The following is a 24,625-nucleotide window of genomic DNA, read 5'->3' as shown; positions in this document are numbered from 1 at the left end:
ACCCCCCCACCCCAAGTACACTTCTCTATGCAACCTTAATTCTGGATTCTTGTGCGAACCATAATACTCAATCATGTATCACCTCTAATCTCTTCTTTCCTTCATCTGTTTCAATACAATATACATAATTTAACCAGTTTTTTCTGTCATACCCCAACCCTGATGTCAGACCCATTCTAAAACAGTGGCACAATGCAGTATTTGTCCCTTTGTGACTGAGATATTTCACTCAGCATAATGTCCTCCAGGGTCACCCACTTTTGCATAATATTGCATGAGTTCCTTGTTTTTCAATGTGGCGTAGTATTCCATTGTGTGGATATACCACAGCTTCTCTATCCATTCGTTTATTGATGGGCCCTTAGGTTGCTTCCAACTCTTTGCTATTGTAAACAAAGCTGCGATAAACATGGGTGTGCATATATCTGCTTGGATGGCAGACATGGTCTCTCTGGGGTATATTCCCAGTAATGGGATTGCTGGGTCAAATCATATCTCTATTTGCAATTTTTTGAGAAAGCGCCACACCGCCTTCTACAATGGTTGTACCATCTTACATTCCCACCAACAGTGAATATGAGTTCCAGGTTCTCCACATCCTCGCCAGCATGTGTTGCTTGCTGTTCTGTTAAATTTTGCTATTCTTACTGGGGTGAGATGCTATCTCATAGTTGTTTTGATTTGCATCTCTCTTAGAGCGAGGGACTTTGAACATTTCTTCATGTGCTTGCTGGCCATCTGAATGTCGTCTTCAGTGAAGTGTCTGTTCATATCCTGTGCCCATTTTCCAATTGGATTATTTACCTTTATCTTATTGTGGTGTTCAAGTATTTTATAAATTCTGGATATAAGTCCCTTATCTGACATGTCATAACCAAATACTTTTTCCCCGTCTGTGGCTTCCCTTTTTACTCTATTGGAGAAGTTTTTGGATGTGCATAGGGATTTGATTCTTAAAAGGTCCCATTCATCTATTTTATCTTTTCCCGGTTGTAGATTTTTCAGGATATGTGGGAGACTGTTTATGTTGTGGATTAGAACTACTAAAGTTCTTCCAAACTTTTTTTGAATGAAGTTTATAGTCCTTAGTTTTAGTCCTAAATCCATGATCCACCTTGAGTTGGTTTTTGTATATGGAGTGAGGTGTGGATCTTGTTTGAGTCTTCTCCATACAGCTTTCCAATTTTGCCAGCACCACTTGTTAAAAAGGCTGTCATTTCCCCACTTAACTGATTTCATCTCCTTGTCAAAAATCAGTTGACCATAATAATACAGGTTTTAAATTAGTTTTGCTATTTGAAGTTTATTAGTTTTATGCCTTTTTTCTCTCAGTTCTCTTGATTTTTCACTATTTTATTTCACCTCTATTACTTATGTTAGCCAAATCTTCACTGCTTTATACTTTAAGTCAAATATAGCACTATTCCAAATATAGTGTATTAACAGTGTTCTTGAGTTTCCCTTATCATTTATGTTAATGAATCCACTTCCATGATTGCTCTAAACAGTATGTTGGTACTACTGTATTACTTATTTCCTATTCAAGTTATTTATCTTCAAAAGTAATTAGGATATTAGAAAAATATCTGTATATGTACTATATACTAATGACTTCACTCTTTTACTCATTTTTGTAGAACTGAGATTTCATCTATTATCATTTTTCTTCCACCTCAAAAGGTTATCTTTAGCATTTCTTAGCATATCTCTACTGATAATGAATTCTCAGTCCCCTCTGTCCTTTCTTCTTCTTTTGTTCTATAAAAGTCAGTCAGTTTCAAAAACTATTAAGTAAAAACTTTAAAGTTTATTATATTCTTTCACTAAATGTCTTCTGACAAATTGTTTTTATCATTGTTCCTTCACATATAATGTCTCTCTTCCTCTGAATGCCTTCAAGGATTTTTCTTTATCACTGGTTTTTAGCAATATTTCATTATGATATACTTTTAGCCTAGTTTTATGTTTCTTCTAGGTAAGGTTTATGTTTCTTCTAGGTAAGGAATCCACATTTTTACAGATGTTGGTTTTAGTGCCATCGAGTCAAGTACAACTCACAACAACCTTATGAACAAGAGATTTGTGCTCTGTTCTATTCTGTGCCATCCTCACAATCTCTACCTATTACTGTAGTCACCTTGTCAATCCACCTGGCTGAAGGTCTTCCTCCTCTTTATCATCCTCCACCTTTCCCAGCATCATGTCCCTCTACAAGGAACAGCCTCTCCTAGCAACATGCCCAAAGTATGGGGGACAAAGCTTTATCTTCGTTGCTTGCAAAGAACTCTCTAGCTATACCTTCTCTAAAACATATCTGCTTGTTCTTACAGCAATCCGTGGAAGCATCAATTTGTCTTCTGTCATCCTTATTCACTCTTCAGCTCTCTGATGCACAGCAAGTGAAAAGAGCATGGGCTAAACGAAGCACACCTTAGTAAAACTGGCATCACTGCTCCTCAATAATTGGGACAGGCCCCTGACTACAGACTTTCTTCCCAGTGCAATATGTCTCATGACTGCTGGGATCAGTGACTTGATTGTGGATTCAAGTCACTGACAGTTCAATGTTTTATCTATCATGATGTTGCCTATCAGTCCAGTGTGAGCATTTTTGTTTTCTTAACATTTAGATGTAAGCCATACTGAAGGCTGTGCATCACGTCCTCCTTACTTTCCTATTTTTATGATAGGCAGCTTCTAAAATGATTCCCAGTGATCTCTGCCTTATGGTGCTCATGCTTGTACACAACCTTTAAATGTGGGTTGAACCTACTGATACAGATATGCTCTTTACGCTACTAAATTTTAGAATATGTTGCTATGAAGCAGAAGGTTCCTAACTATGGTCTTTTGGGGGGGGGCTTCCTATTTTGTTTATTTCCTTTAAGACCACCTTCTTGCAATTTCCAGAGAGAAAATACAAAACAAGAAACAGACTTGTTTTCAAATACATAAACTGTGCTGGAGTATAAAGCATTACTGATAACATTGTTCCAGAAGAATGTCAGCTTACTCCAGGGCACTTCAATATTCCTGAGGAATAAACATGGTTTCTCTTTTTCTCCCACTGGGATGATCTCAGGCCTAAGTCACTGTTCTTTGACGTATTTTCCGTGAAGAAGATATGGGGACATGAAATCATGTTGACAGTTGGAGTAGGCCATTCCCAATCCCATGCCAGAACCAAAGGCTAATGGCCACATTCATCTTTTAAAGAAGGTGAGTGAGAAAATAATTCTTAATCCCAAACCAGTACCTATTTTCATGACCGTATCCGCCAAGCACCACTTCCTGCCGAGCTCTGAATCTGTCATGATCCCCTCCCCCAGCTCCAGTTCCTCTTACGGCCGGCCCCCGCGCTCCCTAACTATGGTCTTTATCAAAGTTGTAATCATCTTGGCCATTAATGTTCAAGCTTTTACAGGTTTTTTTATTTTTTTCCTTTCACCTGTCTTGGGGTCTCCAATTACACATATGTCATAAGACTACTGGCCACTGTCCCACAGAGCAGGCATGTTTTATTTCGTTATTGTTTGGTTTCCCTCCCATGCCTGCGCTGTGGCTCATGTTACATAGCTTCTATTGCCATGTCCTTAAGCTTTTTAACATTTTTCTTCTGCTGTGTTACCTCAGCTAGAGTAGATTATTATCTACAGATAATCCATATGGATTTCTTTTAAATATATTTCACTTCTCTTTCTATTATGTTTTTCTTTACCTTCTTAAATATTTGTGGCATATTCCTATTTAGAGTTTTCCTATTTATCCAGATTTCTGTCTGATACCTACCCTTTTCTAAATAAGATCTTGGAGCCCAGGGAGGGTCTTCTTCAGCATAAGGATCACTATACTCAACCACAGCTGCTTCCTCTTCTTCATAATCTTCTGGAGGAGGCGGGGGCGGGGGGGACTCATCAAAGACTGGTTCTTCCGCAGGTGGTGGTGGAGGCGGAGTATCTGAAACTAAGAATGTATCAAGCTGACAACGAAATACATATTACACAAAATTCCATATTTCCTACTGTAAACTCGAAATTCATGGAATATTAATCTTTACTTTAAAATAATAATCTTACCAAGAATCAATGAGAAAGAGAAGTTGCTCCACTAAATGTAACATATAACTCCCCAAGGATAACATCTCCTTCTTGGAGTAGTACTAATATTGAAGGTTTACCTAAAGTAATTACTGAGTATTAACTGAGCCTTTATAGCTGTTGTACTTATAATCATTTTCAAAGAATAAGCTCAGTACAGCATAGTTTGGCTTTATACTATATTCAGGAAGGAAGGATCATGAAAACGTTAATAATTTAGACATTTATAATCTATATTTCACTTCCTTTAAAAATTAGCAGGAGTCCAGCAAGCAGTAAAATTTTAATATCTACTGTCTTCCTTTTAATAAGTAATTTTACAAGTACTTGCCAAAATGGGTAGAAGGTGATGATAAACAACTTTAGGTCATTTCATCTAGGAAGAGGTCTGTTTTTATTGAATTTCAATTCATTCAGGCTAAGGGAACTCTGCTGGTATTTTCTGATGAAAGATGAACTGCTAACCGAAAGGCTGCACCTCAGTGGTGGCTCAAATCTACCAGTGACTCTGGAAAGAAAATGGACTGTCACGTTCCAAGCAATTTAACAACTTCTGAAACCCAATGGAAGGTCAGCAACGAGTAAATTCTCATTTGAGTCCAATGAACTGAGGGAGGGAGTATTTTAATTTTTTATCCAGATTTTCTTCAGGCTTAATGTCTAGGTATCAGCACACAGTAATATTAAAAAGTTATCTCCAAACTCAGAGAACTCAATTCAAATGCTGACACATACTTGAGCACACCTCAACATAAAGAAACCAGTATTGACCAACTGCCAGTTTTACTGAACATCACTAGTTCTTATTTATGGGGTACTGGTATATTTTCTGTTACATTCTGTGGGGAATCCTATTGTCTGGGTTTTTTAAGTCTGACTCTACTAATGGAAGCAGATGCATTTCAGAATGCTGTTTACTCCTGATGAGACTTATCCATAGCAACATCATACATCTTATCATTTGTCTTATATTTCTCCCATCTGCTCTACTACTCTATGCTTATTAATTTACTTCAAAGACTTCAATAATTTATCTATTGCAAATATACTTTAGTCACAATAGTTTTCATAAACAAAAAGATCAAGATTTGTGAATTTGTATATAGTTTATAAAAAGCTACATATGGTTGATTATGAGAAAAACCAAATATATGGACTATATGGATCTTATCTAGGTCTGTGAGATAATACCTCTCAACACCACCACAAAACTTATATTCAAAGAAATTTTGTTTTTGAAAACAATGACTGAGAAATTACACTGCAAAATAATTCAAAGACACTATCATCCCTCATTTTGACCTTTTCTACAACTGCTTCAAAGCCAATTTAATAACTTTCCGTGAAATTCTCTAGGGAATTCATTTTCTGTTTTAAGTCTGGGTCTGCCATTTTTGTGGCTTTACAATGTTAGTTATCCCTTTCTAATGTATTGCTTCACATAATCTTTACCATCATGGGTGGCATTACTCATTTTATGGATGAGGAAACTGGCTTTCCAAATGAAGCAATTCTTCTAAGGTATGACCAACAAATAAGCTAAATAGCAGGAATTTAAACTCCAATACCTGCGATCTTCAGTGTTACACTATGGCATGAGATAAATCTCAAAATTTTTCATTATTATTCATTCAAAAAGCATCAAACCGAGAAGTACTCAGATTAATGTCTCAAATTTGGGCTGGGTGAAGTGAAGGACTCTGTAAGATGATGCTGTTTTGGTTGAGGATCTTCGTGGACTGTGTGGTTGGTTTTTTGGTTTAGTTTAGTTTGGTTTGTTTTAATTTAAGCATCTTGTTTTAGAGTCAAGACCTCCTGGAGGGCCCTTATATTTAAAAGTTGGGCTGAGGGATTTTATTTTTAATCCCTTGTTACTATTTTGGAGGATCACTGTTATACAGCACTCTGGTCAATTTGCTGTGCTGAAGCAATCTGGGTTTGCTGTGACACTGACCATTTGCGCAACACTGGAGTCTCAAATGATACCATAATGAAGCAACTGTGCCAGAGGTGTGCCAAACTCTATAATGGCTACCCATCATGGGCAGTGTTTGGTGGAGCTCACAGATTGATTCAGGTTTGGAAGCAGGAGTGGCATCCACTTCCTACCTAAACCACATGCCTCTGGAAACTATGAATTTGGAGAAATGACGACAGCGATAGAAAAGCTTCAGGCCTTTTGTTCACAGGGTCGCTACGAGTCATGCTCCATTCGACGACAATCAACAACATGAAGAGGTGTGGGCAAGTCATGGAACCATTCATCAAGTTTAGGAAGTATTTTAAGGTATCATGGGAGCACATATCAGTGTTTTAACTCTCTTCTGTAGTTCGGGGAAGGATTGCTGAGAACTAAAGAATGAGTAAAAATTGATGAGAGTAAGGGGGAAAAGGGTAGCTATTTCATGTTCCATATAAAGCTGGGGAAGGGGAGAGTGCAATTGTTAAGATTTCAGGAACTCTTCCAAGAACTAACTAGCATTCAGTGTGGCTGGATGAATGAAGAGACTGGAGTGAATCAGGAAGGAAAAGCTTTGTAAAATTTTGAACTCTATCTAAAGAACAATGCTGTCTGTTGTTGCTAGAAACCATTCGGTTGGCTTTGTTCACTGCAAACCTCTGAACAACAGATCTGCATCTTGCCCTATCCTGTGCCATCCACACATCTGACCTGCTGCAAACCTCTGAACAACAGATCTGCATCTTGCCCTATCCTGTGCCATCCACACATCTGACCTGCTCAAAACCACTATTACAGCCACCATATCAAACCATCTTGTGAGAATCTGACCCTCTTTTCCCAACATGATATTTTTTTCCAAGGATGAGCCCCTGCCTCCTAACAACATGCCCAAAGTGTGTGAGATGATGTTTCACCATCGCTGCCTCTACAAAGCACTCCTGTTATACTTCCTTCAAGACAGACTTGTTTGTTCTTTTGACTATCCATGAGAAAGTCAATACTCTTCTTTCTCCACACAATAATTATTCTGTCACCTTTAGTCACTGCCCAGCTTTCAAATGCATAAGAAGTGAATATGTCATGGCCTGGATCAGGCACACCTGAGTCTTTAAACAGACATCTTCGTTCCTCAGCCTTCTGGAAAGGTCCTTGACAGCAAGACTTTCCCAATTCAGTAAATTCTGATTTCCTGACTGCTGCTACCATGGGTGTTGATTGTAGATCCAAGTAAAATAAAAATAAAATCATAAAACAATTTTAAGGAGGAAAATAATAAGATCATAGTTGTACTAATTATTTCAGGATTAACTAGTTCACGGGTTATTTTTGTTACTGTTGGGTTCCTCCTCTGATTTCACTACACCTTGGCTCTTAATAAAACCAGACTCTTCATAAAGTCCAACATTTTGTTGCCAAACAGTAACAAAGTAATGCACCTGAGAAGCTATGAACATAATCCCAAAGATAGGTATACATGACTCCAAGGTGAATGTTTTGAAGATGACAACATTCATTTGAATATATAAATTTTGCTCCATTTATAAAATCAGTCATAGTATACTTCTTAAATGCTGATTCTTACTTTACACATGCTGTAGGTGAGAAATCTGAATATGAAAAGCTAAGAAAAAGTACTAAATTAAAAGGTAATCATTATGCAAAGGCGTTTGACTTGTAGATATAACAAACTGTGGCTGACTCTGAGAAGAATGGGAATCCCAGAACACTTGATCGTTCTAATGTGAAACTTATACTTGGACCAAGAGGCAGTCGTCAGAACAGAACAAGAAAACACTGCATGGTTCAAAATTGGGAAAGGCATACGCCAGCGATGTGTCCTATCTCCATACCTTTTCAAAATGTATGCAGAACAGATTATCCAAGAGGCTGGGCTCTATGAGGAAAAGTGTGGCGTCAGGATTGGTGGAAGATCTATCAACAATCTGCATTATGCAGATGACACAACCCTGCTTGCCAAAACTGAGGAGGACCTCATGCACTTGCTGCAGAGGGTCAAGGACTGCAGCCTTCAGTATGGATTGAAGCTCAATGTCAAGAAGACAAAGATTCTAACCACTGGACCAACTGGCAGCATCAGGATGGATGGTGAAGAGATTGAAATTGTTAACAACTTTAGTCTGCTTGGCTCCACGGTCAACACTCTTGACACCAGTAGCCAGGAATTAAAAAAACGTATTGCGATGGGAAAGTCTGCTGTTAGGGACCTCTCCAGCGTACTGAAGAGCACTGGTGTCATTCTGGAGACTAAGGTGCGTCTGATACAGGCTATGGTCTTTGCAATCACTTGTTATGCATCATAAAGTTGGACAATGACTAGGGAGGACAGAAGGAGAGTGGATGCTTTTGAGCTGTGGTGCTGGACAAGAGTACTGAATGTACTATGGACTGCCAAGAAACAAACAGATTCATCCTGGAGAGGGTTAAATTAGGCTGCTCCTTGGAGGCAAGGATTCTGGGGCTTCGTCTGACATACTTTGGACATGCTGTAAGGAGGGTCCTAGGAGAAGAGACATCATACTTGGGAGGGTGGAGGGATGGCGCAGGAGGGGAAGACCCTCTATGAGGTAGATTGATTCAGTGACTGAGGTAATCGAGATGGGTGTGTCGGAGGCAGTGTGATTGGCACAGGATAGAGCAGGGTTTAGGGCTGTTGTACATAGGGTCGCTATGAGTTGCAAGCGACTCGATGGCATATAACAACAATAACAAAATCATAAATGATCTGCAGATCTGCGGATTTTTAAAAATAATAGGTAATATTGCCATAATGTTTTACTTAAGATGTCCCTACATCTTAAATTTGTAACTATACATTTCAATAATATCAAATTAAAATGGTACTATTTGAAGTTACTGTCGAGTACTTTTGTTCACAGGGTCACTATTAGTCGCCTACGACTCCATGGCACTTAACAACTTGAAGTTTGCTGAGGAAACATTTTTATATTTTTACAAAGTTATAATTTTCATTAGCAACCAGTAAAAACTAGTGTAATCCTCCTTCATAATCTGGTTCATCTTTCAAATCTTGTTTTTATAAAATTGCAAAAATAATAACCTTTCAGCTAAAATGCAAACGTTCCTGCCTGTGATGGGCTTGTCTTCAGTGTCAGTTTTAAGATCTGGCCTGTACTCTGGAAGGTACTCAGAAGCACCTACAATGACATTATGCAAAAACAACTGACACTCAGACTCTCCAGGGACGAATGTTCATCAGGGTAATGAAAACAGAAAACAACTCAAGCCCTGGATTATTACCCAGATAAAGTGACTACCTTCATTGATCAATGTGACTAAATAGGAAAAATGTCTTGCTATTTCACCTTAATACTTCAATGGGTTTGCAAACCAGAGCCCACATCTGTGAATCCTTGGATTTTTGCTATTTTGCTCAATTAAATCCCTTTCTACCTAGTTCAATTTAAATAAAACAATATAAATAAAGAGTAGGGAACAATAATTTTCTACCCTATTCTTGACTTCACAAGCTTAGAAAGGGCCAGGCTATTGTGCAGGGCACTCACTGAAGCAGATGAACCTTGCTGAGCAGGCTATCTAGACCCTGAGCTGGCATGAATCAGGCCAAGCCATAAGAATAGTGAGTCTCAATAACGCAATTGAAAAGCATACAAAAATCCATCTAACTATATATAAAAATAGTTCTTAAATTTAATAAAACATCTTAAGAAATCCCAGTGTGGTAAATAACAGAGGTGCTATAGGGTACCTGGTAATAAAAGTACAATTGACTGTTCACAGAAATTAACAAATAGAAATGTAAAGCACCTGAACAAATGTGAACTCGCAGACCAGTATGGCTGAATCATAACCAATTAAAATATGAGCAGATGTAAAGAATGTGTTGATCAAAAGGGCCAGATGGCTATAGAAAATGCAAAAAAGTAGGAACCAAAAGTACCTGCTCTATGTTAAACACTTTTCTAAGTAGTGGGGAAACAGCCACGGCACAAACAGGCAATAGTCCCTGCTCTAATAGAGCTTACATTCTAATACTGATGCCCATTTAAAGTACAGGAGCCTGAGGCAACAGACTGCAAATGTCTATGTCATTGGTGAGGGCATGCTTATGAGATGGATACACTGGGCTCCTTTAGCCTGATGATGGATCTTTAATTCATGCATTTCCCCTTAATTCCATGTCAATGATATAAAACTACAATTACGTGACTCTTCACGCAGGCTGTTCCAATAGAATTGTCAGTCTTAGTTTGCTGGTGTCTGTGAAGCAATTCCTCCATAGACATTACGACAGGTTTGGAAAAATCAGTCTCCCAAGCTTTTTAATGCTTCATTAGGAGAAAGCTCAATGTATTGATAAAATTAGTCATATCTGAATGCCTGAACACCAGATCCCAGACTAAGCTAAATGCATTGCCAAACTAGGTGATCTCTTGGAAGACAGACTGGCAGCTTGATCTTCAGAAAAATACCTTGGCCATTTTTGCCCATGAACAAAGGCAAAGGACTAGAGGAATATTCTGAAGAGACTGGCAGTATCTTTAAACATGATGACTGAAAACAAGACTGCTACTTATCCAAGCAACCCTGAGAAATAACAAGATGCTTGGTGATTAAATAACATCTTCCCAATTGGATATGATCTTTCCTTTTTCCATTTGGATTATCCTCACTATTAAGATTTTAAGTTACGTGGAAGTACAGAACATCATCTTAATTATTTCATCATCACTACTAACCACTTCATATGAATTGTTCATAATATTCAAGTATTTCAAAGATCAATGAATGACTGACTACTCAGCCAATGACATATTAATGACATTTTATGCCTATAATCTGATCTACAGCATAAAGAAGACATAAACTTACTATTTTCTTGGACTCTGGCCACAAATCCCATTAAAGGTAACTGAGGAGTTACCTGTAGGATGGAGGGAGGAGGAGGAGCAAGAGATACTGCAAAAACAAAAAAGGTGTGGAGGATAAGGGGTGAGGGCGAGTTACATAAAAGGAAAGGACAATACAATTAAATGAACATATAAGGAGGAAGACCACTATTAAGAAACATCTTAAAAGGCATCTTAAGAATTCTTCCTTTAAGGGCTTATTCATTAATACACAAAAAAATCAAGAATCAGAGGAGTCTTTAGGAAGTTTCAAAAATTAAACCGAGGCATTTATTATACAGATCTACTCTTAACACGTAACAATGGACTTTTCCACACTTATAACAATATGTCTTCTCAAAGAGAGACTTTCTTGGGATTTTCATCAATAATTTGGCTTTCTGAATTTTACAATGAAGGTTACAAGTTTGAATGTGAATCAATGAAGAAGAAAAAAGCATTACTTCTTTTATACTTTATTTCCGTAACAGAAAAATTGAATATTCACTGGTTAATTAAATGTTGACTTCCTATGAAATATCAAGCACTCTATCAGGAATCCAGTATCACAACCATTAGTGCAGGGTCAGGTGCTGTGTCATTAGAGTTCTCATGATTTCCAACTCCAATGACCAGGCACATTTTTCCTCCCTAAACTTACAACCAAGTGCTGTCCTTGTTCAAATCCTTCTCTCTTTTCAGCAAACACATGTTGTAGCATCTAGCACTAATCCACTCCCATCAAGCTGATTCCAAATTACAGGGACCATACAGGACACAGAAAAGTTCCACAGGGTTTCCAAGGTTATAAATCTTTACAGAAGCAGACTGCCCTCTCTTTCTCCCAAAGAACAACTGGTAGGGCCAAAGTGCTCATTTTCTGGCTTGCATCAAACCACTTTCATCACTGGGCCACCAGCAAACCTCAAGCATACCTCTTCATACTCCTGTTGCTAGGAAAGACATTCCTTGGAGAAGGACATCAAGTCTGAAAGGTCAGCGGAAGAGAGGAAGACCCTAGAGATGGTACAGTAACTGCAGCAATGGACTCAAGTGTGTCAGAGATGATGAGGATGGCATAAAATAGCGCAGAGTTCAGATCTGTTGATCACAGAGTCACTATGAATTGTACATGATGTGACAACACCTAAAACACAGTAACAAAACCGCTGAGTCATAATGGGCTCACAGCTAACCCTCCAGTGGGATTTTGAACCCAATGGGGTGTATAAATTGCATGGGAGGAGAGTGCCATTTTTCTCCCACAGAGCCACTGGTAGATTCAAATAACCAGAGAGATACAGCCTTTGGATTAACAGTACATCTATGAATCATACCACCTGGGAAGAGGTAGCAAAGTAAACCTTATCCTTACAACATGTATAGCAATTTGCTGGAGATGGGAGTGAAGCTACACAAAGACCTGTGAGGAGTCATTTTTCTTCAAATCCTGTGTAGTTATCTGAATAAAAAGAAGTAGCCAAGTCAACAAGAATTGAGAAAAACAAGCTGAGAGATGCAAGTCAGAACCAGGGTAAAACAAACAACAAAAAATACCACATACCAAAACCTGGAAAAGGTTGGAAGGACATTACACCAGATGAGAGTTTAGGGGAAAGACACTAACGTCACAGTTAAACAGCCTCAAATCTCTACCATTTCCTGGCGATACTTTGGATCTTATCCAAATTATATGAAAATAGAGTAATGCAACCTCCTTCACAGACTGGCTGCAAAGATTAAAAATAATAATGTATGCAAGAAACCTGACCCAAAGACTGGCACATTTAAAAAAAAATCCAGGCAACAGATGAGTGGAGCGGAAGACAGAATTTGGTAATGGTGTGGGGAAAGTATTTGGTTGACTAACAATGTAAGTCATTACTGTCTAAGCAATTGTAACTCCTAACAACCCTATAGAACAGAAGAGAACATACACATTTCTAATGCTCTAATTGTTACCAAAGCAGAGTGCTGCATCCTTTTCCCATGGAGAAGTTCGTACAATTGAACCTCCAATATTTTGGTTATCAATCAAGTCCTCAATCACACTAAGTCTACAAGGCTCCTTTCACTAACAATTTAGCTATCATATAAAGTGACAAGGACCAGTATCCATATTAAGCTTAGTAAAGAGCTATTGGGAAGAATCAGGCTGCTAAGAAGGCATTTCAGAGGGAGAGACTGTATTATGATAAGTGAAGTGTATAAAATTACTTCTGAGTAAGTTCTGAAATCAACTGACAAACTATATTTGTGTTTGTGAAAAATCAGGACATACAAAGCCTAGAAACATCAGAAAGAAAAAACCAGTTGTTGCTGTGGGTGAGTGCAGGGAAAACATATACAATCTTGAAGAGTATCCTGGAAATTGGTAACTGTCATTAAAATATCTTTTGGTTAGGTTTTATCCCTGTTGTTTTGGCAGCAACCCCATTACCTCTGTGTCTCTGTGATAGACAAAGGCTTGACAAACTACTATGTTTATAAAACCCTGTGTTTCCAATACTTAGGATAAAAGTATGCCACAATGAACAGAGAACATAGCAAAAGCAGAGAAACAGTCACAAATAGTAATCAGCATTAGCACATGTCTCAGACTCTCAATTACTTTTCCTCTTCCGTATGAAAAAATTACTCTCTAGTGTTTAGCAAAAAAAAAATGGTTATAATCATTGATGTATTAATGGTCTTTTTGTGGAAGAGTTTTTGTTTTTTGTTTTTATAAAGTAAATGTGTTCACTTCTTTTATAGTTCTGATAATGCAAAACTAAAACAACAGTGATTTTAAGGAGTTCCTCAGTCGTTCTTGTGTACCACTGAGTCAGAACCAACCCATAGCTGACCCTCTGGTGGGTTTTCAGAGGCCATAAAATCACACAGGAGGAGACTGCCTGTCCATCTCCTATGGAGAAGCTGGTGGCCTCAAACCAGGTGCCTTTGGGATTGCAGTAAAGCTTCTTGCCACAAGAGCTCCCTCAGTAGTAGCCAGGTAAAATATAATCACAGCTCTTGCTAAAACAGAATCACTTTATAACAATACAGATTCTTCTCCACGATCCCCCAAGATATAAATCAGGGTGTGCTCAAAAACTCAGTTGTTTAGGGTTTACAAATGTCATCCTAAATTTTTTATCTGGGGGAAGACATCTGGTAAATCTGTCACAGAGTGGACCTAATTCCTCCAGAAAACACAATATTTCATCTGGCCAGAACTTCTGTGAGCTAGAATACAACATTAAAGCCTATTGTAGATGAAATTTACTTTCCCTAGGGTTGAACTGAACAGAAACTATTACTGAGAATTCAAGCAAGATTTTACTTCAAAGCATCATTTGCAATATACTATCTCTATTCCTATGTATCTCATGAACAGGCTAGAAACAACTTTTCAAGTCTGTTTTCATTCTATTTATCTACAATGATTCCTTGTAAACCAAAACACTCATCCCATAACCACTGAAGTACCTAAATTTAGATTCAATAATATGCTCAAAGTACTCCTTTAAACAATAATGAAGTTTTTATGAAAAGGTAAGTTCAAGGGGAGCTCTGGTGGCCTAGTGGCAAGAAGCTGCAACTACAATCCCAGAGGTGCACGGTTCGAATCCACCAGATGCTTTGCCAGGGAAGGAGGGGCAATCTCCTCCTGTACCAGTCAGATCTGATTTGACGGTACTTGCACACAAAAATAATAAAATAAAATAAAAATTTTAAAAAAAAAAGAAAAAGTAAGTTCACCATATGACTAAGTTTAGAGAGATATGTAGGACAGTTGTAAGAACTATAGTTTCTCTGTACACACTATGAAGAACCAAACTCAGAAGATGAGTCTGTGCTAATAATGACATACAGACTTTCCTAGCAGGGATTTCTGGTTATTTATACAGTTCCTGAAATTCCCTGAAGCATAATTTCTTTTTTCAATTTTATTTTACACTGGTTTATTTACAAAGTTCATATACATTGTTTTTCACACTGGATCTTTCCCACTTTCTTCACATACAAACACCCCCCAAATTGTGCTGCGACACCCCCCAAATTGTACGACACCCATCAAATTGTGTGACCTTATAATTAACCCCCGACCAACTTCCCAGCCCATCCTTACTCCTCTGCTCCCACCCTTCCCCCCTTGGATACTCATATATGTTCTACAATAACAGTCTTATACAGTATTTATCCTTATGAGACTGAATTAGTTCACCTAGAATAATATTTTCCAGTGCCTCCCAAATTAGGAAGTAATTTACAAAATCTTTGCTCCTGCCTGCTGCCTAGTATTCCATTGTATGAATGTACCAATTTCTCAATCCATTCAATTATGGTTGGACATTTGAGCCGTTTCCACGTTCTTGTGATGGTTAATAACACTGCTATGAACACTGGTGTACACATCTCAATTTGTGCCTAAGTTTTCATTCTCTCAGGGTATATTCCAAGCAGAAGAATAAGTGGAATATGCAATTTCTATGTTCAACTTTTGGAGGAAGCGCCAAACTGCCTTCCAGAGTGGCTGCACTACTTCACAATCTCACCAACGATGTATAAGAGTTCCTATCTCACCAAATTCTCTCCAACATTTATTATTTGCTGTCCTGTTAAACTTTGCTGCTGCTTCTGGGGTGAGACGGTATGTCACTGTGGTTTTTATTTGCATCTCTCTTATTGTTAGTGATTTGGAGCATTTCTTTATGTGTCTGTTTGCCATTTGAGTATCTTTCTCTGTGAAAATTCTTTTCATGTCTTTTCCCATCTTGTAATTGTGTTTTCAGTCTTTTTCTTGTGAATCCCACTTCCGCCCCCCGCCGCAGGATTCTATAAACTATTGATATGAGACTCTTTTCTGGTATTGAAATGGTATTGCTAACTATTTTTTCCCTATTAGGAGTTCTTTTCACTCTCTAAGAAAATGTTTTTGATGCACACAGGATTTCATCTTTAGAAAGTCCCAGTCATTAATTTTATCCTCTCCAGACTGTTGAAGCATAATTTTTGAGATTTGGTGTTTAAATATTCAAATGAAAGAGTTTTGAAAAAAAATATGGCTTTTATTTGTTTCAGTTTTATATAAACATGGAGAGAATTAGAAAATATAAACACAGAAAGTCTCATCAAAATACATTAAAGACCGTAACCTATAGAGGCTGTGGATACTCAGTTCTAGTTGCTTATATTCCATGATATAAGCACTGGAAGATATTATATTTCCAAAAAGGAAAATTATTAAAACAATTTAAGAGTGAAATTATTTCCTAAATATGGATAGGAAACTAGAGGACGGGGTATTTAAAAGTGAACATATGGGGAAGTTTGCTGATGCAATAAAAATGGTTATTTATTAGTAGGGGATTCTGGTGACATGATCCTCAGGGATTATGCTGCTAACCCAGAGATGGTACCTCTCTGGCAGTCTGGATTCACCACAGCCGTAGGTAGAAATATGGGTAATCTCCTCCTGTTTGATTTACCTGCAGCACTGAAAATCTGGCACAGGATACACTATGAATTGGTTTATAGCTCAGAAGTTGTTATGTACCTTCGAGTCACTTGCGACTCATAGCGACCCTATGTACAACATCCCTAAACTCTGCTCTGTCCTGTGCCAATCTCACTGTCTCCAATATACCCATCCCAATTACCCCAGTCACTGAATCAATCCACCTCACAGAGGGCCTTCCTCTCCTGTGCTGTCCCTCTACCCTCCCAAGCATGACATCCCTCTTCAAGGACCGGTCCTTCCTTACAACATGTCCAAAGTATGTTAGACGGAGCCTCAGAATCCTTGCCTCCAAGGAACCATCTGGTTTAACCCTTTCCAGGATGAATGTTTGTTTTCCTAGCAGTCCATGGTACCCTCAATACTCTTCTCCAGCACCAAAGCTCAATGGCATCAATTCTCCTTCTATCCTCCTTGGTCATTGTCCAGCTCTCTGATGCATAACAAGTGATTGCGAAGACCATGGCCTGTATCAGACGCACCTTAGTCTCCAGAGAAACGCCACTGCTCTTCAGTACTTTGGAGAGATCCCTAACAGCAGACCTTCCCAAAAAGCTGAGAAGTAATGAGAAAAAATATTTGGCAATGACATATCTGTTACTTACATCTAAAATTTATAGAATATTCCAAAACCTCAACAAGAAAAACATAAACAATCCAGTCACAAAATGGGCACAGAATATGAACAGACAGTCCAGAGAAGACATTCAGATGGCAAACACACACAGGAAAAAATGTTCAAAATCCCTAGCTATCAGAGAGATGTAAATCAAAACAGCTATGAGATTATCATCTCACACCAGCAACAAGAAAAAAATTCAACAGGGCAGCAAACAACAAATGCTGATGAGATTATGGAGAGATTGGAACTCTTATTCACAGCTGGTGGGAGTGTAAAATAGTACAGCCACTATGGAAAGTGGTCTGGTGCTTTCATAAAAAGTTAGAAATAGACTGTGCAGCGGTGGTGGTGGCGGCAGCAACAGAAGATGACCGATTTTCTGAAAGAACTGCCTGTCAACAACAAAAGCAATTTTAGCTGATTCCATGCTGACTCTGTCTGCAAAGACCTGAACCACCGGCCCTCAGTCTACCTGCCTCCGTGGGAGTATCCATCTGAACAAATCATTGTGACAGAAAAGACAAATAGCCTCTTGCGATATCTAGATCAACAATGGGACAAAAAGAACGCTGCCAAGAAGCGAGGCCAGGAGCAAGTGGACCTGGAGGGTGAGAGCTCACGCTGCCACGCAAGATCGTACGGACCCGCAGGCAGGACATGCATGAGGACACTTAAGACTCACACTGCCCTCACTGCCTCCTGTCATGTGTGCTCCTTACCATGCATCCCTGCCCTCTCTACCCCACTGCCCTCACCGTGCTGCCCACACTGCCTAGGAGCTTATGTATTTCCTTTTCTCTAGTTTTTATTTATACTGTAAAGTGTACCCAATGATGGTTAAAACAGACGTCAGAGCCCATTACAAAAAAAAAAGTTGGAAATAGAAATCCCATTTGACCCAGCAATTCCATTACTGGGAATATACCCTAAAGAAACCAGAGCCACAACTCAAGCACATGTATGCACAACCATGTTTACTGCCGAATAGTTCCCAACAGCAAAGAGATGGAGGCAACCCAAAGGCCTATCAACAAACAAATGGACAGAAAAATCACCTTGTTGAGAGGCTTCCTCTTTTTCACTGACCCTCTACCTTTTCCAGTGTAGTATCTCTCCCCACAGACTGGTTCCTCCTGGAAATGCACCCAAAGGGAGACCAAGTAGCACCATCCTTGCCTCTAGCTGCACTTCCTTCAAGACACATTTATTTGCTCTTTTGGGAATCTATGGCATATTAAACATTCCTTTAAGATATGAAATAGGATATAAGAAATAATATGTAAGACAAGGATAAAGAATTACACTGTTAAGGCACAGGTATACGCTTAAAATTTACCAGCTGATCTGAGAGAAAGATGGGCAATCTCTTCCTGTGTGATTTAACTGCCTCTGATAACCCACTGAAGGTAGCCTATGGGCTGGTTCCAACTTAGTGGTACACAACAACTACCAGCTAGTGTCTTAGTCAGAGTTAACTTGACGGCACTTAGCCCAGTGTCGTCTTAAATGTCAAGTCCTAGGGACATGACAATCTCTAAAGAGATTATTTCAGAAACAAGTTATTGAAAGGATCACTTTGAGCAGACTATAACTGAAGCATCTTTGCTTTCTACTTGTTTCTAACCTAATCCAGCAATGAAACAGCAATGGGTTTGAGCAGGACAGAGATCAAGAAGATGGCACAGTTTCAGGCAAGGTTCAACTCTATTGCTCATAAGGCACTGAGTCATAGAAACTTGATGGCACCTAATAGCATGTTGTTACTGTTGTTATGTGCCATCAAGTTGCCTGCAACTAACAGCAACCCTATGTACAATAGCTCTGAACCCTGCCCTATGCTGAGCCAGTCTCACTGTGAGACCTACCCCATTACAACCAATTTCTATTCTTTGAAAATCAAATCAAATGATACATTAACAAATACACTTAGACCTCATTTACAAACTATCTCATTATCTGAAATTTCACATTTATGACAGCAGTAAACAATCTGCTATATCACTATTTTGCACCTAAATAAGATGCACTGTGTAGTAATCAACACTGAGGAATGAAGTGAGTAAAGTGGTTGTGATGACTAAAGTTATGTGTCAACATGGCTGGACTATGATTCTGTGTTCTGGCAGTTATGCGATTATGTGGTTATCTGTCCTTTTTTACAAATGCTTAATTTCTACATAACAACTGGTTTTTGGAATCCCTGTCAATAAATGAGGAATGAATACATGGTATCAGTGCTATTAATTTTACAAGCCCCAGAACCTTGTTAAATTTGCAGTATTGTGAATCCACTGTCAGTGTACTTCTTCAGAAGCATTCATTTATGACAAGACTCACGTAGTCAAAGACCTGATTGTGCCATACTCACAATCTACTGTGCCTGAGCCCACAGTTGTAATCACTGTGTTCAACACATCTCATATTTCTTCTTTTTCACTGACCTTCTTCCCAGCATGATGTCTTTTTCCAATGACCAGCCCCTCCTGACAATATATATATACCTAAGGTATGTGAGACAAGGTTTCACCATTTTGCCTCGAAGGAGCTCCTGGTTGCACTTTTTCTCCAGACAGATTTGTTTATTCTACTGGAAGTCCACAGTATATTCAGTACTCGTCAATACTCTTCCTTTCAAACACATTTCAAAGGCATCAATTTTTCTTCAGTTTTTTGTTGTAACTGACCACCCTTCACATGCGTATCAAGCAACTGACATTGCCCTGGATTGGATCAAGTCTTGGATTAAGTCTTTACTCTTTAACAATAAAGTGCTCTGTATCTATATTCAAAGTGAAAATTGTTAACTACTGATTAAGTTTTATATTTTAGTGTCCCTCCTTGCTGCTGGCAAAATGAATGATAAAGTGACACTGCTATTGTTGTTGGGTGCCATTGAGTACAACTGATAGCAACCCTATGAACAACAGCCTTGAACCCCGCCCTATCCTATGCCATTCTCATCATCCCTGACACACTCAAGCCCACTGCTGCAATCACTGTGTTGGGAGTCTTCTCTCCTTCTCTAACCCTTAGTCATGTATAAGCTGGTCCTACACCATAACCATAAAGTATCACAGAATTCCATTACAACCAGTCCATTTTGGGCTGACTCTTTTTTTTTTTCTTCCAAAATTCCTCACATGATAGGAAAGGCAAAAGTACACAACAACAATGTGCATGTAGGTAAAAAAAACAGCAACTGCATAAATATGAGCTTGTTGTTGTTAAATACTGTCAAGTCAGAAATGACCGATAGTTGATCCTCCAACAGGTTTTGAGAGGCAGTAAATCATATGGTGAGAAAGCTACCCATCTTTTTTCCCACAGAGCAGCTGGTGGATTTGAAGCAGGTACCTCTGAGTTGGCAGCACAATTCCTTACCACTAAGACACCAAAGCTCCCTACGTGGGCTCAGGAAACATACAACATTTGAAGATGACAAGATATTTATTCATCAAATAAGTTAATGGAAAACCCAAAACTATGTAAGTATCACCAAAGAGAGTACAAGAAGTTCATTTCAGTTAAAACAAGTATTATGGTGGTGGCTGTTATGTGCCAGAGTCAGAACTGATGCTCAGCTTGACCCTCTGACAGGTTTTCAAAGGCAATAAATAACATGGGAGAAGACTGACTATCTTTCTCCCACAGAGTGGCTGGTGCATTTGAACCACGAGTCTTCAGATGGGTAGTGCACCTTCTTACTGCTAGGCCACCAGAACTCCCTTTGCAAGTAGTATTCACACTGTATTTCACACTGATTAGACTACAAATGAAGTATTTAATTTGTAAGAGAGAATAATGAAGAGTAATTCGAGAATAACGAGGAATAATGCTAGAATAATGAAGGAATTTTGCTAAATGCATAGATATTTAATATTCAGGAAATAGTCACTGAGGTCACTTCCTATGACTTAGCTAGATAAAAGCCTCACGGTCTCAAGTATTTTACAGGACAATGAAAACATCCTTTCCATCAGAAAAAGATGACCTGGGAATGTAAGAGAAAGAGCTTTAGAAGACAAAGTAACCCAATAAATTAAACACTGAACTGATAATTAGAAAACTTAATTTCATATCCCAGCTTGACTTATTACTTTAATCTGCTTCCTCATCTATAAAATATATATGGAAATTGTCATACAGTTTATATTGTGCATAAGTTTAAGAATCAAATGAGATAAAAGAAAACCAATGAATATGGATGTACTCACAAGCAGGTTTGCTCACCTCTAAGCAAAACTCCAGAAAAACCCAGAAAGCTGACACACAATGTCCACAAAAGGCAGAGTCTAATATTTGCAATTATTTTCTCTAGGGAATAATCAAATTACTGTATAATATGGATCCTGCGTCTATACATGATGCAAGAGGATAGATGTTTACACCTGGATGAAGTACTCCAAGCCCAGTTTCCCATGTACATAGAGATACCTTTGTCACAGATTAAGTATGAGAAGGGACTAGCAAAGTATAATATTCTACTACAAAACAGCTTTAAAAACGTAATTTCTCTTTTCCTTTGTCTCTTCTAAACTCTGTTCTTCTATACTAAATTTTCATTACTTGTTATTCATAGATAAAGGATGTCTTATTTTTTTTAAAAGTGCATATAGTATTATTACTTTATAATATCCACTACCACATCAAAAATATTCTGTTCAGAAAAATTAAGTTACACAGCTTTAAATGGAAACCAAGTATTGACTTTTCAAAATAATAATAAAGAACTAGACGGGATGAGCAATCTTATAGTCATTTACTGAATAAATAGCATGATAAAAGACCATGTGCTGGCCATTTATAATTCATGTTTATTTAGTTAGATACATTTACGTACTATTAAAAAAACCCCACTAACCTGGATTCTGACTATAAAAAGGTCCTCCATTCATCTGACTCTGAAGGCTCGTTTGTGAAGTTATGGAAGGAGGGCGTCTATAGGGCAAGGAGCCCCCAATTGTGGGAGGAGTATGGCGGGAGACTGGTCTGTTCATGCTGTAGAACTGAACAGGATGACCTGAAACAAACAGAATATAAATGTCATTCAAGAAAACTATCATAGATAATGAAGCACTTTAGGTGTAATGCTGAATCTTAGTAAGATCATGAACACTAGCAATGGTTAGATAATTTAAAACTAAACTAGTGCTATCTAAAAACATAAGCTGCTTTGCAGTGCAAGGTGCCCTAGTTCTTTTTCAGCTAACACATCAAAGTGCAAAAGGAGAAAAGTAAATAAGATTATAATTAGGCTTAGCAAAAAGATTACTTATTAGTGATGAATTTACTAAATCAATAATTTAATGAGGTTTCAAAATCATCACAATTAAAATTTACACACATGCCTCTCCATATATGTAGTCACTAAGTACTTGAAACTAAACAAAATAACAGCTGAGGAATAATAAATCTAAGTAGCAAAGCAATTAGTCTAAAAAAGGAGCAATGCAACAAGTGAAATTAAATCCAAATCATTAAAAGAAAAACCTTTATTCAATAAAAATTTTAAAGGCAGAATATTTAGTCATAAGAGTACACCATGAATAATTTATAGTCTTAAGTTACAAAAAGAAAATCAAATTTCATCTTATTTTAATATCTAATAACCTGCACATTTATTATTTGTAAAGTATTTTGCTAAAGAATTCTTTAACAACCTGTACCAACTGGAGAAAACGTCCTAACGCAAGGCAAGGTCTAAATTTTCTTGATTCCACCTCTACTTACTCACGTGAAGACCTTTTGTCATGGACAGACAGAGACACACAGAGTTGCCTATGCATACACAGTCCATAGCTCTGGAGCTCTAAGAAAAGAGATCTCCAGCAGGTAAAAGGACAGAGAGAAGTACGGAAAGGGAGAGAAAGGACAAATATGGGGAAGAAGAGAAGAAAGAAAAATGGAGAGGAGAAGAGAGGAAGTGATAAAGAGGGAACAAAAGAGAAACGTACTTTTTACAAATTTTTTTTATCTAAGATTTTAAATATGTGTTTTAAGACTAAAATTAGTCTTTGTCATGGTCGTTGTTGCTGTGTGCTATCAAGTCAGAACCAACACTCCAGTGAGATTTCAGAGGCAGTAAATAGCATAGGAAGAAACAGCCCAATCTTCTCCAATGGAGCAGCTGGTAGATTAGAACTTCTTGGCTTTGGAATTACAACACAGAACTCAATAAAGTTATCAAACTTTATTTATACAGATTCAAACAATGTATTACAGGAAAGCACTCAAGATATGTTACATAATACTCTTATCAAAACCTATCAATTATTCCTGTTGTATTAAAATCTTGAGTATTCACATTTAAACATAACTGATTACCAAACTTCTCTGTAACTAGGATAAAAACGTAAAGACATAAACTATTACTGAAAAGGTAGAGTTAGACCTTCAAACCAACAGATACAAAAAATATTATTGGTATTTTATGAACTAATATAAATAAGTCTAAGATTATCAGGTTTTAAAAAATCTGATGACTAACATGAAATTTATATACTTAGATTCAATTTAAAATCTCATATTATAAATCCTCACTGACTTAAAGACACTTTATAAATGAGACTTTGTGCTGTTAATAAGGCATTCACCTTGTTTTGCATGTTGAAAAATTTTTAAAACATAAATTTCTACAGATCTACAGACAAAACTTAAATTTAAAGTTTCTAGAATACAGAGAAGGGAGTTCTGATGGCCTAGTGCTAAGAAGCTGCACTGCAATACCAAAGGTACACAGTTCAAATCTTCCAGCTGCTCCACAGGAAAAAAATGGGCCATCTCCTCCCCTGTGATTAACTGGCTCTGAAAATTGAGCGGTTTCCAACTCAACGGTAAACAACAACAGAAAAGGGAAACAAGAGAAAAAACTGACTCTGAGTAAGACAAATATTTCTTAGATAATAACAAAAGCATAATCCATAAATTAAGTGATCATACAATAAAAATGAAGGCCTTTATTTTCTAATACATCATTAAAAGAAACAACAAACTAAAGGAAATCACATAATTGATAAAGGACTTGTAGCCAGAATATAAAAGTTCAATGAATAAATAAAGCAAAAACAACCTTATTAAAGAGGAATAGGGGTATATAAAACATTTTGTGATCAGGCTCTTTACCAAAGACAAAACTGATGGGGGGGGGGGAAGACAGATTATTTGTTATCAGGAAAAAGCAAATAAAAACCACTAGAGGGGAAAAAAAAGATACAGACACTAGTGAAATTTATGCTATTGATGAAGAGGGCTAACTTTTAATACACGGTTTGTTAGCTTGTTATTAACAATACTTCTGATCTAGCAAACCTATATCCTACTTACCAAATAAAATTAAAACCTTTATGTTCACAAAAAAATTATGCACATGAATACTAATGGCAAGAAGCTTTATTCATAATCAGCTAAAACGGTAAATAATCCAAATGTTCTTCAACTAGAAATGGTTAAACAAGTTGTTGTACAACCATACAATTAAAAAAAAAATTACTCAGCAATAAAAAGATACTAAAACATGCATAAATTTCAAATGCAATGTGCTAAAAAGGCCAGACA

At 37.7% G+C, this 24,625-nt stretch overlaps 1 protein-coding gene and 2 pseudogenes across 9 annotated transcripts in view; 1 reads left to right on the top strand and 2 right to left on the bottom strand.

Moving 5' to 3' along the window:
• The window catches only part of ABI2 (abl-interactor 2), a 151,484-nt gene that overhangs the window by 5,410 nt on the left and 121,449 nt on the right, over positions 1-24,625 (bottom strand). For 4 of the 9 annotated variants that reach the window (XM_006889100.1, XM_006889099.1, XM_006889103.1 and 1 more), the window contains 2 exons: positions 21,933-22,091; positions 3,790-3,963 (listed from right to left, as the gene is read on the bottom strand). In XM_006889100.1, coding sequence (XP_006889162.1) covers positions 3,790-3,963; positions 21,933-22,091 — 333 coding nt within the window. Of the gene's footprint in view, positions 1-3,789; positions 3,964-10,932; positions 11,020-21,932; positions 22,092-24,625 lie in introns of all 9 variants that reach the window. The other 5 variants (XM_006889101.1, XM_006889097.1, XM_006889098.1 and 2 more) reach the window with 2 other exon arrangements.
• On the bottom strand, positions 3,090-3,314 carry LOC102863502 (annotated as a pseudogene).
• Positions 17,439-17,746, top strand: LOC102863910 (annotated as a pseudogene).

Source organism: Elephantulus edwardii, unplaced genomic scaffold (genome assembly GCF_000299155.1).
Source record: "Elephantulus edwardii isolate Elephantulus edwardi_28Jun2011 unplaced genomic scaffold, EleEdw1.0 scaffold00075, whole genome shotgun sequence".
Classification (NCBI taxonomy): Eukaryota; Metazoa; Chordata; class Mammalia; order Macroscelidea; family Macroscelididae; genus Elephantulus; species Elephantulus edwardii.
This window is presented reverse-complemented; position numbering and strand designations above follow the sequence as displayed.